Below are 16,761 nucleotides of genomic sequence, written 5' to 3' on the forward strand. Positions count from 1 at the left end.
AAATGTCTAACAGAAAGCAGTGGAGTCTAACAATTCTAAGTTGCAATGACACATTAGTGAGTGATGAATATGAAGTAATAAAATGTGTCAGCAAAATTGCCCAGATATCAAACTTTAAAAAAATGCATTGAACTACTGTATACACTTTTATTTCAAATTAATGACTTCAGCAACAAGATACCTCCCAAGATTTAATAAGTATGACAGACTGGATCCTTCATGACCATCCTGATCTGTTGGGTTCGTAATGTGTTCAATGTATCTTTTAATACGTTTGTATGTATGTATAGACAGGAGGTTGCTTTGAATCTCAGTGTGTATTTTTAGCAAAACGTACCCATTCCCGTTAGAGTAGTTAGTATATGTTGGCTAGTTTTTCTGCTAAGTAGTAGTAAACTATGTGTGCACTTAAGGGAAGTTTAGTGGGAGAGAGAGAGTATTTGAGGGCCAGAAAAGGGGAGGATGAAATTACTAGTTTGTAGATTAGACTACCTGTGTTTTGTGATACCATAACAGGCTTTCTGGTAGACAAGGAAGGGGGTGGTGCAAGGAAGGGACATAATGCCAGAAGCTTGTACCCTCCAAAAGCAAGATTGGCTTTCTGGGGACTTTTTGGTTTGTTTTTTAAAAAAATATTTCTATTTTATTTGTTTATTATAAATGTCCAGTCTCTCCTCTTGCCTGGGAGAAATCCATTATATGAAGATTGTACGAAGGGGCCAGGAGTCAGGACTGCAGAATATGGTTGTCCAGCGACTGGGACACCGTGGCTGAGTGGTAACATTATTAATTTACTTTTCTGTTTTCTGTTTCCTTCCTTCTGCTCCCTCTGCAACACCCCTGGCATTGCAGGTTTCTAAAGTCAATGGGATCACTCGAATGTCATCTCCGAGTGCAAATGCAGCCAGTGCCAAAAAGATGAGAGAAGTCAGACCTTCACCGTCCAAAACTGTGAAGTACACTGCAACAGTGACAAAGGGAACTGTCACATACACCAAAGCCAAGAAAGAACTGGTCAAGGAAACCAAACTAAATCACCACAAACCCAGTTCACCTGTCAACCACACAATCTCAGGGAAAATAGAAAGTAGCAATGCAAAAACCCGCAAACAGGTGCTATCCCTTGGAGCATCCAAGTCTAACAATACCGCTGTTAATGGTGTAAAAGTCAATGGCAAGTTGAACCAAAAGACATGCACTAAGGAGGTGGGGAGACAGTTAAGGGAGGGGCTGCGCAATTCGAAGAGGAGGCTGGAAGAGATGAATCACATAGATAAAATACAGTCGCCCACCAAGAAAATGAAAGGGGCCGTCAACTTGGCAGAAGCTGCCAGCAAAAAGGCAGCTGTAGAAAAGCCTTTGCTGAATGGACACCTTAAAAAGGAAGTGCCAGAGAAGAGTTTGGAAAGAAATAGGCCGAAAAGAGCCACTGCTGGAAAGAGTATGCCAGGGAAACAAGCACATGGCAAAACTGAAAATGCCTCCTGTGAAAATCGTTCTACCTCTCAAGCGGAGTCCTTGCACAAGCCACAAGACTCAATGGGAAAGCACGAAAAGGGCAGTAGTAAGTCTGGGTGGGGGATGCTGGGGGAGATTCCCATCCTTAGGCCCTCCACCAAGGAATTTCATGACCCACTGATATACATTGAGTCAGTCCGAGCTCAGGTAGAGAAGTATGGGATGTGCAGGGTGATTCCTCCTCCAGACTGGAGACCTGAGTGCAAGCTAAATGATGAAATGCGGTTTGTGACACAGATTCAGCACATACACAAGCTAGGCAGGCGCTGGGGACCCAACGTGCAGCGGCTGGCCTGTATCAAGAAGCACCTCAAATCTCAGGGCATTACCATGGACGAACTCCCACTCATAGGTAAGGGCTGTGGTTTCATTGGCCTTTTGCCGCTGCTTTTTAGTGTCCGTATACAACTTCATGCTCCATTTACATTTATGCTTAACTGAACCCCTGTTCATTAACACTGCAGAGCTCTGGATCTCTCTCTTTATCCATCGGTCAGGCACGATGCGGGTAGGGTGTCGGAGAGCTTTCCCGGGAGACTTTATATTGCAACTTTCCTCCTGCCAGATGTTATTTCACCCAGGGAAAAAAATGCTACGTGGGGTCTTGGTCTCCACATTTCAGGATCTTCTCCTTTCCCTGCTGTTTATTTTTGTAGGTAGTACAAGTACAGATATTGATTGCCTCTGTTTAAATGTTGCCTCAGAATATTTTTCGGACCTTTCCAAAGATGTTTTCCAAACAGGTTGCAGTGTTGCCAAGCTTTAATACAGGTATTTTTTCGCCCTCTTCTTTTAAAAGCATTTAACCAAGGGGGAAAGAAAATATCTCTGAACTGACTTCTATTTGGGTACTCAGACACTTAAAATCACAAATTTGCAGTGACCTGCTGACATTTAACAACCATTAAGTGTCAAGAATAGGCAGTAAAATGTGGTTGATTGCAAAATGGAGGTTTCATTATTTCTCCCAGCAGGTGTCTGCCAGGGCTAATGCCTGAGTGAGAATCACTTATTTAACAGAATTCTTGGTTTATGGTCTGCTGTCAAATATGACACGTGACAAAAATGTGACAATAGTTTGTAAAAACATGACAACAGCAGCATACAAATGAACTATTGAATGAGCCACCTCCATCTCTACTGCCTTTGCAGACATGACATAGTAACAAACTTGTGTTTTTAATTTTTCTTAGCCATTCTCTTTGTTTTTGAAGTGTTTTGAGTCAGAGCTCACAGAACCTGCATGTTGTGACTTGAGGCTAAAGTTTTGCCTTTGAGGCATTATCTGATCAGAGGCAGCTATCAACGCTAGTTGGATTAAAGGACACAGTTTTCTGTTTAAACTGTTCACAATGCTTTTTTTCCCTCCAGTTTTCAAACTTTATTTTATATCACATATGGTATGTGAATGAAAATGCATAAAAGCACAGAAAGACATTGCAGAGTTTATGGTGAACTGATGCAGGGCACAAGAGAGAAATGACAGAATTTAAGGAGGAGGAGCGAGGGTTAGCGCTCTGTTGTAAGATCTGTGCAAAAACGTTCAAGGAAATCTGAAAATTAAAATCACTCAAGCAGCAATAAGTGAACATTTTGTATGCCTAATGTCTGCAATGGTTGTATGCTAATAGAGAAGAATAATGAATTAAATTTACATTGGTGAGAGAGAAGAAAATGTGCAAGGCAGCTCGATTAACGCTTCTGGAACAATGTTAACTTTTTAATGAAATACCTTAACTCGGCATTAAGATGGCATTACTGTTAATTATTTGTATTATTTAAGCACCTAAGAGCCTAATTAATAGGCATGGATTGTATTCTGCTGGGTGCCATATAACCAGAGCAAACAGTGGTCTCTTATAAAATTTGCATTCTATGTATCCTTTCTGCAGTTCATTTCCTACCTATCTTGTGTTTAAAATTAAAAACAAAATGGAGAAAAGAAGCTGGAGATCGTCAGTGTACAAAGATGAGAAATCTGTTCTTTCCAGCAGGAAAGATAGAAAATAATCTGTGGTGATAAGTGCACACTTATTTAAGTAGACATGCATACATATCCCTCCTTTCAGGGCCAAATCACATTTCCATTGAAGTAAGTGGGAGTTTTGTCAATGACTTGTGTAGTGCCAGCATTTGGTATTAAATGCATACCTGAAGATTTAAGATTTTTTTTTTTTTAATGTGTTTGCTCATTAGGCAATTTAAAAATATTCCTAACTTAGTGAAATGAAGACAATTTAAAAAAAAAAAAAGATGCTATTTCTGCATAACGTGTGCCAGGTCTCCTATTTAAGCCATTTTGCTATAGGTGCTTATAAATGGGGTTAAAACTCCTTACATGCTTAGGTCAATACTGGAAAACATCAGCCTGAGATATAAATGCTTCCAAAAGTTTATGACTGTGTGAAATGGAATTATAATTGAGACCATTTTGTAAACCTTTGCTGTAGCTGGCCCTATGGAGGATCTGCCAGATATGTAAGGCTCCAGTTGAATGATGTGCTACCCAGGCTCTAATATTCTGGAGTGATTATGAGCGATCATTCCATGATGTGGGAGAAAATTGCATTTCTTAAATAGCTCATAAACAGTGTTGAAACTAGGACCTTAAGCTGGGTATGCACTCTTTGTCCCACTGGAGAACACGTATAACATTAAACCTGGACCACACTTCTTTCGAAGTTAGGAATATGTTGCTCAACTTTATGTGGGTCACTGAATCTATTGGGATGGAAAGCCATCTTGAATTATGCCTTCAGCTTATTTGTGAACTGTGCATATAAAACACTAGACCAAAAAAGTAACAGCATGTAATGGAGGCCAGCTTGAAAGTTATTTTATGGGGAGGATTAAACAGGAAAGAAAGAAAACCTTTCAAACTTGTTTGGGTTTTTTTCCCCAATGGTGTTTACCTTTTCTCAGCTTCAAGACCTTAACCATTTTGACCCCTCCAAAAAAATTACTAAATTGGATAAATCTGCTGCCCCATGGCCCTGCCCTCCACTCATGTCGTATGTTCCTCAAAGCCTTACCCTTGGTTTTGGCTGCAGCTGAAATCCTTTCCTCTTTTCACACCTTTGCCCAGCGCTGTGTGGGTCAGTATTAGCGAGCGGCCTCTGGAACTGCTCTGCCTCGGTCGCAACCCTTGTCATCCCAGAATGTTGCACCCAGGTTTACACTGCTGAGCTTCCCTCCTCACTGGGTAGGCACAAGTGGTGGAAGAGGGGAAAGCAGAGGGAAGAAGGAAAATTGGGATCAGCTGTGAAGCATCTGAGATGCAGCACAGGGTAGCTGAAAGAAAGTAATACTGCTTGCACTAACATGGAAGATGATATGGCTGGCCCTTAAGGTGCTGTAGCTCTGCATCCAACAGTAAATATTTACCTTAACGCTGCTTCTTGCACTTCTCTGTTGTATAATAGCATTTCTAAGTGCTCTGAAACAGCTATGGCATAATGATTTTTCACTTTTCTCAAAGGAAAAGGTGAAGGAGAGACAGTGTGGCGGCAGCGATGTTGACGCGAGTTTTGTATTAATTCTCTTTTTTCCTTCAGCAGTGCCCCGTTGAATTGTAGGTGGTCTTTGGTCTGTTTCTTCACTCTTTCTACTGATGATTTATTTCTGTGCTTTGAGAGTATTTATGTTTCTTTTATTGTTCCTCATCCATTTGGCTGCTTTTTATGCTGCCGTTTGTATAATCCTCCATTTTTATTTTTTGACTGGAGTGTGAAATGTGCTAGTCATCTTAAAACATACAAAAACATAATGGAGTATAAAATATGGATGGCCTCAAACTGGAAGAATAATGTATCTGGAACTTTTTTATGCAGTTGCAAGGCCCCAACCACAAACCCCCACCTCCCTTGGGTTTTTAAAAGGATATTTCTACCTGTAGTGAAATTAATGATGTTACTGTGCTCCTTTTAAATACTAACTGTATTCAGAGTGTAGTGCAGACATTAGATAAACGATGTTTCACCTCCAGAAAGAATAGGTACTTGTCTTTTTGATTGCCAGTACCCATCTTGATACTTGTTTGGCTTCTTCCCACTACAAACCAGACGTGGAACTGGTGACAGGCAGGGGAAAGGTGGGAGCAGGTGGGCTTTTGAAGAGATGGGCAACTCTCACCTCCCCAGCAGCTGGGTAATGACCAGGGGAAAGACGTGTGTCAAGGGATAGCTGGGGATAACCTGAGAAGGGAATGAAACTCAAGGAGGAGAGCAAATTTAACCACAGGGAAGGCTACTGCAAATAGCAAAATGTGATCTGCTGAATGCAAAACAGTGGCGCGCACCCATCTTTAGCAAGAGGCATACAAGATAGGGACAATCCTGCTCCGGTGCCCAGGTGACCAGAGCTGTACGGGTGGCATGTCCCTTATGCGCTCAGCCTGGTAGCACGCTTGACGCGAGCTGCCCACAGCTTTCCTAACCAGCTTCTGTGTTTCCCTTTCCCCTCCTCTGCTGCCTGGCACATGTGGACCCCAGGAGGCTGCGAGCTCGACCTGGCCTGCTTCGTCCAGCTGATCAACGAGATGGGGGGGATGCAGCAAGTGACTGACCTCAAGAAATGGAACAAGCTGGCAGACATGCTGCGCATCCCCAAAACTGCACAGGACAGGCTGGCCAAGCTGCAAGAAGCCTACTGCCAGTACTTGCTCTCCTATGACTCCCTCTCCCCTGAGGAGCACAAGAAACTGGAGAAGGAGGTCTTGCTGGAAAAGGAAATTTTGGAGAAGAGGAAAGGACCTTTGGAGGGACATTTGGAGAATGCCTACAAGTTCCATTCCTTGCCCCGGTTTGAGCCCAAAAACGGACTCATCAACGGCGTGGTTCACAAAAATGGCTTCCGCAACAAATTAAAAGAGGTCGATGTCCCACTGAAGACGGGCAGGCGGCGGCTCTTCGCTCAGGAAAAGGAGACCACGAAGGAGGACGAGGAGGAGGAGGAGGGAGTTCTTAGCGACTTACACAAGTGTATATACAAGGTAACGAGGCAGGCTCTGCCAGTTTTGTTTTGCAGAACTGATGACGCTGTCGTCTAGGTGGCATCTGGGTGCAAACCCAGCCAGCTGCAGGGAGTCGATGGGCTGCAGTGCCACCCCCAGGGCAGCAGCACAGCCAGCAGCTATCGCAGCCGGGCGGTTTGGTGGCTTTATCCTGATCTCTCTGGAAAAGCTGGAACATGCTATTGTCATAACGAGATGTGCTGGGCTCTGCCTCCCTTCATCTCCTTATGAGAGGTTCCCTGAATAGCTCTGCTCAATTATCCTTGCAGACACAGTTTTTATTTTCATTTTCTAGTGACATTTAAAGTAATGTTCTGCTTTCTCATTCCTGCTTCTTGCAAGTCTCTTGTTGAGCAAAGTAGTGCTCCGCATCAAAACTAACATCACTAGAAATACTACTACATTTAAGAAGGGCAAATTGAAATGCAAACAATATTTTCATCCGTGATGCCAGATTTTGCTTAGCACTAGCAGTCACACGGACGCTTAGTCCTCCACATATCAAGTACATCCATTTACAAAGGAATGCTGACTCTTTCACTGTATTTTATTTGGCAGTCTCCTACTCTGGAGCAGGACTTGGCACTGTAACTTGCAGTGCAATTTTGAGTTGCATTGAATTGTGTAGCCATGCTCTGAGAGAAATATAGCGTTGAGTGTCTGTGCCCAGTAAAGGAATACGCTGTTCTTCCCCTTCCAATCTCGCTTCCATCACCAGGAAATGAAGCCAGATAGCCCAAAGTGGCTTATTGTTAAGCTATTTAGGGACTGCATGAGCTCATGACTTGAGCTTTAAAAGCTTGCTTCAGGTTTCTTTTGCAGCCTGTTATGATTTGTTAGCCCAAAAATTCTTTTTACTCAGGGACTCCGGCCTCAATCCTGCCTTTGAAAAGCAATCTCTTTGCCATGCTGCTGTTGGAGAGAAGCTTATCTAATGACAGCAGCACTTGTGAACAGTGAAGTGACGTTTCTGTGCCTAATATCCTGTGCTTAATGATGTTAAATGAAAAATATGATATAACTTACGTGGACTGCTGTATGAACGAACAACCTCAAATTTAGTGGGGAAATGCCTCCATCTTCTTTTCCAGTGCAAGTCCCAAGTTAAAGTTTAGAAGATGCAGAGTAACTCAAAAAGCGAAATTGGGGTTTGTGATAAGTAGGCTAATCAGACTTGGAAAATAAAAAAAAAACAAGCAAGCAAAGCACAGCCAGTATAACCAGCCTGAGTCATCTGAGCCCCAGGCTTTTACCCCAAAAGGCTGAGAGCTCCCAAATTGCTGCTGCTGCCCAAAAAAGCACTTGGTAGTACTGACAGCATTAGACCCTATATGAATCTGACATACCCAGTAGAAATACTTTTGTTCTGAGCATAGAAGCTGGTAGAGACGAGCATCACTGGGCCTGTGGGCCAGGGCTCTCCCCACCCACCAAAGCTGCTGCAGCACATGGAGCGGCTCAGTCAATGCCTCGGGTTGTCCGCTATGGTGCAGGCAGCTTCCTGGACATTGGCGTTTGCCCATTTGAATCCCATTCCACTCTCATCTGTGGTGCAGAGACTGGGGACTGCTGTCACGGGAGATGGACTGGGGAGAAAACAGGGGAAAGCAAATCCGTGGTGGGTTTCTGGAGGGATCCCTGCTGTGGAGTGCCCTGCAGGATGCCTGGTCAGTCTGAGTGCAGAGAGAGGTGCATAGCTTCATCTTTACAGCACCTGGGGGAAAACCCTGTAGAAGGACTGACACATGAGAACTGGTTATGGCACTCAGAGGAAGCTTCAAGATGTAGAAATAAGCAATTATGCAACAATCTTGATATACCAGAGTAACCCATAAGACTTGTAAAATGACTGTAGTTCATCACTGGGCTTTTTAATAAGACTGAGGTGAGGTGGTGCTGGCTTATGGATTTAAGCAGAGGGTACTTCATGGCATTTTATGAAACAAGTCTTTTAATCCTACATTCTCTGTTTTTCTTGAATGATGGTATCCTTCTGTGCATGTGTCTATGGAGGGGGGAGTGTTCTTTACCTATTAACATGTTTCTGAGAAAATCTGAAATTTGTTTAAGAGAACATGTCCTCATGTTACAGTTTCCACAGATGATGGGATTGTAATGGCTCCTTTCTAAAGCACACTACTAATTCTAATTAAAAAAAAAAACCCACGCACAAAACAAAACAAAAAAACCCCACCCCTTTGATAAATGCCTAGGTCAATAGGCTGAGGGCTGGAGGAGAACATCATAATTATATGGCTGTAGTCCAGTTTCAGCCATAAAGTCTATGCTTCAGACCATGAAGAGGATTTTGCACAGTAATTTCTTCAGTCAGCGCATGCTTGAACTCAAACATGTTTTTAGAAAGAGACATCCAGTCTTCCAGAAGCATGTACCACCATATCACATGTCAAGGTTAGAGTAAATCTCCTCTGTGTTTGGCTGACTTTCTGCCAGGGCTCCCAAATTATTTTCAGTGTTGCTTCTTTCCAGGCTGTAAGGTCTTCTGTGCTTTTAAGTGTGTGCTGCAGGCTGCTACACTTGCTTTCTTTACTCCTAAATGCATGGCCATTCTACTGACTGATGAAATGTCGCTGCTTGTAAGTACGTGAAGTAAACTGCTGCAAGATTTTCGCTCTTCTCTTCTTTCCCCAATTTTAGCTCTGAAAAAACTTTTAAAATCTTTACGGGAGTTGAGTGAAAGCAGCATTTGTTTCCATACAGAACAAGCTGAAGTTTTATCAGCAGATCTGTTAGAGGGACACACAGAAGAAATCGCCAATGCAAGTCTTGAGAGCCCTCACATGAAAGTGTCCCAGAAATCCCATGCTGAGCTCTCTACAGCTGGGGACTTGGCATTTTTGGACTCTGCTTAACAGGAGTCGCCCCTTCCCACCTGTGGCTATTGTGAAATATCTGTTTTCTGCTCATATTTATGGTTGCTTTAATGTCTTTAACGTTTGTAGCATTGCAGTGTCCTTCTCTGTGCCTTTCATCCTGGCTTAGTGTTGTTGGTGGTGATGCTCTGGGTTGGCTCTCAGGGCCAACGCAGAGGCTGTGGAGAAGAATCAGGAGAGGAAATAGGAAATTTTGTTCCTTAAACCTTCCTCTGTCATATTGTCGCAGCAACAGAGACTCTGCTCAGTAGCTTGAAGCTCCCAGGACAGTTGTTGAACTATTGAGATATTTTTGAGGGTGTTGAAAAGGGTATTTTACCCTCCAGCAATTCATTTTGTGTTCTGGTTAAAATGCTTCATTACAGCATTTTAAATTATCTTTTGAGTTGGCATTAGAAAATTTTATGAGATCCTTCAGATCAAAAAAACCCAACCAAACAACAAAAACAGACAACAAAACCCCCTCAATCATTACAACTTTTTGGAGTCTAAAAAGATACCAAGTTCTTGATAGAGGAAGAAATGGGAACATGCAGTTTTAAAGGGCTAAACTGTTCAGTTTTTTCACTTTCTTTTTTTGTGCTTGCTGCATATCTAAAAAATGGAAGTATGTGGTTAATTTTGGAGGATGAGTCCTTTATTCCTATTTTTCTGTGTAAGGCGAGAGGAAGAGGCAAGTAACTGAAATGAGGAAGCTGCTGCAGAGCGTGTGTTGGTTTGTGAGCAGTGAAGTCTGTGCTCAAGTTCGACGACTGTTGGTGCGGGCCCTGCACTTTATGAGAGGTTTTGTTGTAAAAGGCTGCCTCAATAAATGATTCATGAGGGCATTAAAAGATGAAGGAAATTGCTTATTGTATCGCAGAGCATCCAACTCTGAAGTTTATGGGAATCAGAGGGCCCCAGGCCCTGGGCATTTCACAAACTTTTTTGTTACAGCTAATTATGCTGCCTTCAATTTAAAAAGTGACAATGTTACAATTGTAGGAGCATGGCAAAGTGATAGACTTGGCCTCTGGGGGAAAAGCTGCTTGTATAGTTGTTTGTAGTTTACTCGTGGGCATAGTTCTTAAATAAATTAAACACGAGGAAAGACTGAGGCGGTTTGGCAGATCTGTTTCATAATTGAAAGACTAGAAAGGTAATAGTCCGAGTAATAAAACGTTCATTTACATGGAGTTTTTAAGTCTGTGGTTGCTCAGATGGGCAACTAGTGGACACAGTGGAAATTAGAGGAAGGAGCGGTAGATCTGGCGAGGGGGCAAAGATATTCTCAACTTGACGTTTGCAGAGTGATGCTGGTCTCTGCCCGCAGCAATGCCTGCCAGCCAGTATGGCCACAGCAGCTAGCATGGTGCCTGCCAGCTCTCATGGCTCACAGCTTCCCAGGATGTTTCTTCTGCCCTGGAGCGGAGAAGGTGATAGGGTTGTCCCTATCTGGGCATACCAGTATGTCTGGGCTGAAAGGAGCAAGCGGGTTCTCCTGCTCCTGCCTTCAGAGCCTGCAGACGATGCCTTCCAGAGCATAAGGTATTAGAGGTATGTGTGAAAGCCGGTATCCAGAAACTTAGGTGTAGCTCAAGCAGAAAACCAAGTCAGATTGTCTTCTCATACAGCTCCTGCAGCAGCGCCAAGAAAGAGTGAACTCATTTGTCAATTTTACTGTGTTTTACTGTTCTCAGCCATGTAACAATAGGTCCTGGTTCCTTGCATTTGAACTGCTTTTATTGAAACGAGCATAACTCATTTCTCTAAGCAGGTGATTACAGTAATCTTGGTAAACTTTTTGTGACCCCCTTCCATCACATACGTTACCAGTTTGATGCTGAACATTTCTGTGAATTTCCTAAGTGTCTTTCACCTGTTTCTCCGTATGTAGAGAGCATAGCCATGTGGTCCTTTGATCACATATTGGATTTGATTGTAAATTGCAGGAGGGTTCCTTACTGGGTCCTTTGCAACCTGTCATAGAAAGCTGGGCCATGTCCATCTTCTGTATGTATCAAACACAGAGCGTTTTGCTGGACAAAGCAGCATATGTGGCCTTCTGGGAACATTCAGTTGGCCTTCTAAGTGGTTGGTTTGGTGAGTCGATGTGATTAAATTTCTGTGTCTTTTGAGGTATTTTCCCTCAGATAAGAAATGAGATTTAGACCCACATGTGTTCTGGAGACATTGTCCTCTTTCCCACTATTGTGATCTGGGATTGAGCATATAAGGAAGAGAGTGAGGTCAAGGGGAATGGAGGCATGGTTTTTTATTTTCACTTTTGATTTTATTTTCTTCTTCCACAGGGTAGGTCTGTTTCTTTAACAACCTTCTACCGAACAGCAAGAAACATCATGAACATGTGCTTCACAAAGGAGCCCACAGTAGCTGAAGTAGAGGTGAGGCCGACAAAAGGAGTGGTAGAAGATTTTGTTTCAGGGGATTGAGTACAGAGATTCAATATAGTAGATGTTCAGGCATTACCATAAGCAGTTTGAGGCTGTCTGGTGTGGGAGAAAAATAAATGGTTAGATACACATGGTACTGATGCTTCCTTTTAAAGTTTTTTGACATTTTCAATAAAGGTGTTGATGAACTGAGGGAGAGAAAGAAGTCTTAATCTGTCATGTGCTAAAGCACAGGAGTCAAGAGGATCTAAATTCTGTCTTCCCAATTCATTGTTACTTTTAAGTATTTATATTCTTACTTTTAAGCAGTGTTTTATGTTGAATTGCACTGAGGTCATGAAAGCCCTGTAAATTTCTGGGGTTTATATTTTAATGAGAGATACCTTGTTCAGTGAATTAAAAATGCATTACCGCTTTCCCTTACCACAGCAAGAATATTGGCGGATAGTGGAACAGAAAGATTGCCACGTAGCAGTGCATTGTGGAAAAGTAGATACCAACACCCACGGGAGCGGCTTTCCCGTGGGAAAATCTGAACCATTTTCAAGGTAAGATCACCAAATCCACCCACTTTGTCGACTCATGCCAGCTACCCCGTTGTGCTGAGCAGAAGTGGGGGCGCGAGGCTGGCAGGGCAGCTTGGCGCTGGGGATGTTGGCACTGGGAACACGCACTGACGTGTGTCTACCTCTGTGTCACCCCTTGAACAGGCATGGGTGGAACCTCACAGTCCTTCCTAATAATACAGGATCCATCCTGCGACATCTTGGTGCTGTGCCTGGTAAGCAAGTCTCTTTTCTATGTTTCCAGCAGGTGGAAATGTCCTCTAAATGTGGTGGTGTAGTCACCAAAGTCTTCTCCCTCTTTCTGGCCCCTCTGCTGGGTGATTGGGTGGGCACGCAGTTGTATGTAGCAGTTGGTATTTAAAGGAATGTAGTCAGGTGTGCAAATAAGGAATTAATGAATAGTTGAGACCTTATATACCTGGGAGGAACCAGTTGTACTTGCTTTGTACTCCTTCTGTTGTTGCTGGTACATCGGTGTTCTTGCTGTGTGTCAGGTTGATGAAGGACAGAGCCGTGCAACTTCCTTACATGCAAACCTGGTCTGTAGCACTGGGTAAAGCAGCACACAATTTTTGTAAATGAATTGTCACGAGTGCTCCAGCTGCATATGTGCCATTGCAATTTACAGGTAGAAATGTTAGCTGAAAGCATAATTCGGTCTCCTTGCAGGTGATGAGCCTGAACAAACCAGTTGGGAAACAGGATACATGTTTACAAGCGCATGTACGCTTGACAATGTGAAGCAACCTCCTCTGATCAATGGCATTGAGCTTGAATTATGGGTACTTGTAAATTCTCTAAAGAATAAAAATTTTTTACAGCTATTAGAAAACAAGGGCACTGTAATTGGCTGGTAGATACTTTGTTAGTGAAGAATGCTGAATTTGTTAAATCATTCTCTGTGAATTATTTACTCTGGTAAAAGTGGCTTAAAACTTGAGGGTCAGCTCGTGGATAGAACAAGCTTTTAAACTGAAATTTCCTCTCAAACTGTCTTTTAATTAGAAACTGCAGTTACTCAAACCTAATTTTCAATCTCTTTGCTTTAGGAGTGACAATTCCTTGGCTAAATATTGGCATGGTCTTTTCTACCTCATGCTGGTCTCGAGACCAAAATCACCTTCCATACATTGACTACTTACACACTGGTGCTGATTGCATTTGGTAGGTATTCCTGGGTTGTTTTCTTTGCATTCACTGCAGTGGCTCTCTGTAGGCTGGTGTTAACAGCAGCTTGTGTAGTACCTTTTGCATGAATGAATCTCACCTAGAAGGTCCAGTGTGTGTGGTTGCAGTTTTAATGGGAAAATGTAGCATAAGTTAGAATGATGAAATGCCCCATCCTGGAAGAAAAGTTTCGTTTTATCTGTCTTCCATGCTCTGTTCTGAGATAATTTAGCAATAAAGTGTTTCTGCTTGACATAGGGTTTAATCTATGGAAAGTTTTCATGACATGGAAGCCAAATGACAGCTAGTCAAGGTAGGCTTTCCTTAGGCTGACAGGGACACTTGTCAAGCTAGCTGCATATTGCCACTTGACTGAATCCATGCTCTGACTAAATAGGCACTGCTTTCTTATTATATCAAAATATCTTGAACTCTGTACCTACCAGGTCCCTCGTATTTTCTCTCATAGTATTTTTTTTCATTATCCTATGATAATAATTATTAATAGGATTACACACATCATTCTGGTGTCTCGATGTGGACATCACCAGTTAGTTGCTAGCTACATTTCATACTTTGTAAAGACATCATGCAAATAGACTTAACACTGAACTTATGAATGGTTTTGAACATGGTGATTCCTGCCTGAATTCAGCGCATACATACTACTACAGATGATGATGAGTTAGATTGCAGTGGAAGTATAACAGCGGATGGAGGGATTGGAGAAAGGAAGTGATATTGGTGTTATTACCCAAGAGGATCATCAGTAGAGAATAGTGAATGATAAGCAGTGTAACTGTGTTTCTTGATCAGATAAAAATGCAATGAACAGAGAAGAAAAGTTAAGTGATGCCTCCCTGCAAAGGTGAGAAGCTGGTTCCCTTTCAGCAGTTCCCCTCTTGAACTCCAAACTATGGGAGCCTTTCGCTCTTTATTTGGTGTGACAGGAGAAGGGCCCCTTTGCATCCAGAAGTCCCCATGGTGGCAGTGTCAGTTGCTCTTCATTCATGTGCAAAGTGTGTACTTTGGCCATTACCTTGTTTCTCAGCTGCTGCTGACCCAGCTGTCACTGGGAAAGCACATAGCCCAGAAAAAAAGATTTGAAATCTTGGAGGAAACCATAAAGCAGGAGCTCCTCTCTCTAATAAATATTTAAAATTGGAGAAATCTGTATGTGATCATACCAAGGGGTAAAGGTAAAATGCTGCAGACCTGGGAGTTTGTCACTTTCTGTCATGGGCATTTCATGGCTCCTCTCCCTCTTCTGTGAACTAGGAATCTGTAATGTTTTATAATAATATACTATCAGGACAAATTGCTGAGCAAGGTACATTGTCCTCAACCTTAGGTGAGTCTATTTCTCTCTATGACATTTGTCTAGTCTTAAATGACAGTAAATTCCAAACAGAAGGCATTTAAGAATCCCCTAATTAAGTTCTGAGGCCTCTCTTCATACTGTGTGTGTCAAAACCTGTGCCTTTTGGGACTGGACAGGCTTGAATGCAGCCAGCCAAAGTTTTAGGAAAGGCTACTATTTCTTTTTTTTCCAAGCCAAGAATAAAACCAAAGCAGCCATTTGCTTTTTCTTGATGGGGTTACCAATACACATAAATACACAGCTTCAGGTGTATTTGTGATGATTGCCTTGATGAAACATGGATAGTAAGCAGGAATAACTCATAAGAAGGAAGAAGTGGAACTCCTTTGTCTGTAAAAGCTATTCTTCAGCAAGGCTGCCAGGCTGAAGTTTTAGGCTAGTATTCATTATTATCTCATTACAACTTTTAATATTGCAACAAAGTACCTACCTTTATTGAGGAAAAGATGAATTTAATAACTCTAGGACTGATGTAGTATCTGGATTAGCCCTGACAGCATTGCTTTCAGTGGCTGCTTCAGTGATAACAAAGCAGGCCACTGGGGACCAAAGCTCTCTCCTCCATCTTGCAAAGTCCACCCAGCATCCAGAAATCTTCTCTTCCAAGGACAGATCTCTGTGGTACTAAAATCAGTGGTGCTTCATTTACCTACAGATCACTCAGGTCACTCTAATCTCTCAGGTTTTACCTCCTGAAGAGTAAACAGGGGAGAAGTCAATTTTCATGCAGGGCAGAGAGGTCAGTGACCTAACCTTTTTATTCTGGAGGGATCCTCAGTGCCCATTAAAAGAGAGAAGAAAATCTTGTTCTGCCAAAGTCATGCAGAAGTCTGTACTGGCTGCTCACTACCCATTTTTATAGGTACATCAGGAATTGCAAATGAGTGAAATTGCAGCACACACCACAGTTGTGAAGGATCTCCGTTCCCCTCAGTCCTGCCAGCAGTTGGATAGTGCCATGCACTTCTGTGCTGCCCCTCCTCTTCACACATCCTTTCTGTGCTTTTTCCTGGGCCCATCTTGTGAGGGACTTAATGCTTGAATCTTTCCGCTGTTCCAGCTATATTTTCTAACTCCAAAAGGAAAGACTGGGCTCTGCCATGTTCTGTGTTTTGAATTTAAAATATTTTCATCACCATTTAAAATACATTATTATAGTGTAACTAGAGTAATATGCTACACACATGGAGCTATTCTGAAGCTGTCACTGTTAGCAACACAGGTACTGCAAAGTATTTGATACATGGCATGCATTTAAAATTGCTGTTAGGACTTGGTCCTTACCAAGGTGAAGTTCTTCCATTTCACCTCTCTATAACCCTAGGATTTCTTAGCAAGGTTCTGCTCATTGTCAATATATATGTAAGGAGTCAGTCTACGTACAACTGGGCAACCAGCTCATTAGAGCCTTTATTGTGGCTACAATTAGCTGTACAAGTGGATATTGTCATCTCTTCAGGCTCTCGGCTTGAAGATCAACAAAGATGAATCAAAGTCATCATCAGTACAGTGAACAGTAACGAGATGTTCAAATCATAGGAAGTACAGCCTCCTACAGACTCATCAAGCAGGATAACTCTGTATGACGCATACAGAGTTAATATTAGCGCACATTATAAGCAGATATCCTGACAAGGTCTGTAAGGCCAGCAGAACGCTTTATGAAATTGGTGGAGAAACCAGATGAATGACAAGAAAACTGCACCCTTTCCCCAAGATCTTTCCAGATTCATTCTCTTCTCTTGTTGCCAAGTTTGGAATAATGGCGCTCTGTGAGTGTGTCTGGTGTGGGGCAAACGGGCTCAGGTTGAGGTCTCATTGCTTAAAGTGA

At 42.5% G+C, this 16,761-nt stretch overlaps 1 protein-coding gene across 8 annotated transcripts in view; it reads left to right on the forward strand.

The window, feature by feature from the left end:
- Positions 1 to 16,761, forward strand: part of JARID2 (jumonji and AT-rich interaction domain containing 2) — a 225,224-nt gene that overhangs the window by 192,090 nt on the left and 16,373 nt on the right. For all 8 annotated transcript variants that reach the window (XR_012629258.1, XM_074871264.1, XM_074871234.1 and 5 more), the window contains 6 exons: positions 853 to 1,870; positions 6,009 to 6,508; positions 11,715 to 11,807; positions 12,246 to 12,364; positions 12,527 to 12,597; positions 13,432 to 13,546. Coding sequence is in view for 7 of the 8 variants with exons in the window: in XM_074871264.1 (XP_074727365.1) it covers positions 853 to 1,870; positions 6,009 to 6,508; positions 11,715 to 11,807; positions 12,246 to 12,364; positions 12,527 to 12,597; positions 13,432 to 13,546 (1,916 nt within the window). In the remaining variant the exon portion in view is untranslated. The remainder of the gene's footprint in view (positions 1 to 852; positions 1,871 to 6,008; positions 6,509 to 11,714; positions 11,808 to 12,245; positions 12,365 to 12,526; positions 12,598 to 13,431; positions 13,547 to 16,761) is intronic.

The sequence above is a fragment of the Strix uralensis genome, chromosome 1 (genome assembly GCF_047716275.1).
Source record: "Strix uralensis isolate ZFMK-TIS-50842 chromosome 1, bStrUra1, whole genome shotgun sequence".
Lineage (NCBI taxonomy): Eukaryota > Metazoa > Chordata > Aves > Strigiformes > Strigidae > Strix > Strix uralensis.